The 2,759-nt window shown below is 50.8% G+C and overlaps 1 protein-coding gene and 1 pseudogene across 1 annotated transcript, besides 5 other annotated features; both read left to right on the forward strand.

The window, feature by feature from the left end:
• Positions 1 to 2,759: a sequence feature (areas not merged during assembly with more than two copies in the genome that could not be assigned to a particular haplotype).
• Positions 250 to 308: a sequence feature (T-rich).
• On the forward strand, positions 440 to 826 carry Tc00.1047053508005.10 (uncharacterized protein; the record flags this gene model as incomplete). The annotated part of the gene is made up of 1 exon (XM_797707.1): positions 440 to 826. One exon carries the CDS (start codon positions 440 to 442, stop codon positions 824 to 826), a length of 387 nt encoding a protein of 128 aa, XP_802800.1.
• Positions 867 to 890: a sequence feature (AT_rich).
• Positions 940 to 1,018: a microsatellite.
• Positions 1,107 to 1,128: a sequence feature (AT_rich).
• On the forward strand, positions 2,323 to 2,759 carry Tc00.1047053508005.20 (annotated as a pseudogene; the record flags this gene model as incomplete).

Raw genomic sequence — 2,759 nt, forward strand, 5'->3', positions numbered from 1 at the left:
TCAGTGTGGAGCACTTGAGCCCTTCCCTGCACCGACACTCACACACCGCTATGAATGAAATTTACTACGCCGAGAATAATTTGTTTTTGTTTTCTTTTAATGTTTCCCATTTTCCCCTTGCTGCTTGTTGCCTTGGGGCAACCATTATAAGCGTTTTTTTTTCCGGCTCTTAATTTTCTTTTCTGTTAGGAGCATAATTTCTCATGTTTTTTATGTTTGTTTTTAATCATTTTTGTTTGCTTTAAAAAATTTTTGTTTCTTTTTTCTTTTTTTTTTTTTCTCCACTCTTTCCTTCTTTTTTGCTTTTTGGGGCAGTCACTGTGGACGTTTTTTTTTTTCTGCTCTTCCCTCTTTAATTGTTTGTTGCTGCACTCTTCCTGCGAGGGGTGCCGTGTGTTTCCCGCCCAACTGCTCCACTCGCACACCCACCGACACGCACATGACGACGGCCCTGTGCGCCTCGCCTGCTGCACGCATGAGGAGGGGCGGCGACGAACGGCGCGCTGAGGGAGCCGTGACGTGTGGGCGTGCGACGAGGGCCTGTGGGGCGGAGCACACATTTCTTCCCTCTTGTTTTGTTTTTTATGCGGTCAGGGCTGGCAGACACCCGCAGCGCCACACACACACAGCCACGCCCTGCCGCCGTGTTTTTTTTTCTTTTTTTGCTGCGCTCACTCCCCCGATGGAGAGACGCGACTCCCGTCGTGTCTGCGTGCTTCTCTCAGTCCCTCCACACACACGAGTGACTGTGCTCTGCGGGCCGCACTCACGCGCCGATGAGAGGGCTGAGGGGAGCAGCAACACGCAGATGACCCATGAAATATAAACGATGTGCGGACACACGGAGGGTCGGACAGTTGAAAGACATTTAAATATTTAATTTTTAATTTGTGGGCAAAATATACAAACAGTTTGGTGGGCCACACGGTAACCAGCTGCTTTTTTTTTGTGGTTTTTTCTTTTTTTTTTTCTTTTTTTTTTTCTTTTTTTTTTCTTTTTTTTTTTTTCATTTTTTTTTGTGTGGAACAGTAGTGGTGGACGACTTTTTTTTTCTTTTTATATAATTATTGTGTGCGAGGGGGTTTAATTTACGATGAAGGGGAACGTTTTTATTTATTTTAAATAAATCTTCTATGAATTGCCGCTGCCTGGTATGCAGTGCAATATCATGAGCTTGAGCAGTCTTTTTCTCGTTATTTCTGCCATGCACCACTGCTGTGCTGTTTTTGTTTGTGCGTCCCCTCACACGCTCTGCCTTTTCTACTCCTTTACCTCGTGTTCCTGCAGGGACACACACACAACCACAAAAAATGCAGATTGCAGTGGATTTGGATGCTTCTTTTGTAGTGTGTGCTGGCGGTTGCGGGTGGCTGCCGCCTCTTTCCGTGGGCATGAAGGGAAGGAAGGAGGAGAGGGAGCGCACACCGCGAGTCAATTTTGCTGTTGGCGTGATGCACCGCCTGCGACTTATTTGAGTTGGGCACTGAATCCCAGTGTGGGTGTAATGGCTGGAAATTTTGTCGCCGCGTCATGGCTGGGTGAGGATCCGCTTCCGCGTGTGGCTCTTTGGACGATTGCTTGCTCCGTGTGCGTTGTGTTGGCTGCTGGGCTGTGGCCGTACCCCGTTGTCCGTGGGACTGAACTGGAGACAGTGGCTGTGTGTCGCTTCTCCTCGCCCATTGGTGGATGACTGCTGGCGGTGTGTGCGTTTGTTGTGTGGAGGGCCGGATCTTCTCACCCGCGGACTGGCAGCACTGCGATGGTGTGTGTGTGTGAGGGCTGGTGTGGGGTTGCCGGCCAGCGCGAGGACCGTGGCGGTGCTTTTCCCGCCCGCAATTTGTTTCTTTTGTGTGTTTGCGCTGCTTCTTGCTTTTTTCCCTTGTCACCATTTTCTCCTGTGTTCCTGCGTGGAGTGGCCGCATGCTCACGGGCCATGTGGATTGTGAGTGCCTCTTGACGGCATCCATTCATCTCCCTCTCTCTGCCTGTCTGCCTGTCTGTCATTCCCTTTTGGGTGTGGCGTGTTGCACCGCGTGAGGGCTGGCCCGCACACACCGACGGCCCGCCGTGGCTTGCCGTGTTGCTGCTCTTTTCTGTGTGCGATGGTTCTCCGTGCCGTCCCTTCCGGATTGTTTTATGACTCGCTCTCTGCGTGGGTGCTCTGCTCTGCTCTCCACTGACCTTTCTGGTGTATTGCTGCTGTTGTCGCCTTCTCCACTTCTTGGGCACAGTCACGCTAGGAAGCTACGACTAAACGCGAATCGCTACTGTGTGAAATTCGAAGGCACTGAAAGGACCAACAGCACACACACACATATTTATATGCTCTCACGTGTTGCTGCAGTGAAGGCACCCCGCACACACAACCGTCGCCGCGTGACCGGATCCAGCGGAAGGAGGAGGGAAGGAAGAGAGAGCGAGTCGCGGAGGCCCAACATTTCCCGGCGTGTGTTTGCTTCCGTGGTGCTGCTTCTTGTGTGACGTCGATGTGCTGCGCCATTTGTGGGGGGAGCGGGGAGGTGACAGGAATGATTTAATAAATATTCATGAGTTGCAAAGGGTCGATCTATTTGTGCCTCAGACGACGCTGGTGCTGCCGAAAGGTGGAACTTCTCCAGAAACGACGAGGGATTCATTTGTTTCCCCATCTCTTGTCAGTGCTGGTGGAGTGTTTGCTGCTTTTGCCGCATGTCACATGAATGTCGAAATATCAAGATGATCAATTAAATAAGCCCCTTTCTTCTGATGTTGGTGCGGGG

The sequence above is a fragment of the Trypanosoma cruzi genome, genomic scaffold, assembly GCF_000209065.1.
Source record: "Trypanosoma cruzi strain CL Brener 1047053516603 genomic scaffold, whole genome shotgun sequence".
Classification (NCBI taxonomy): Eukaryota; Euglenozoa; class Kinetoplastea; order Trypanosomatida; family Trypanosomatidae; genus Trypanosoma; species Trypanosoma cruzi.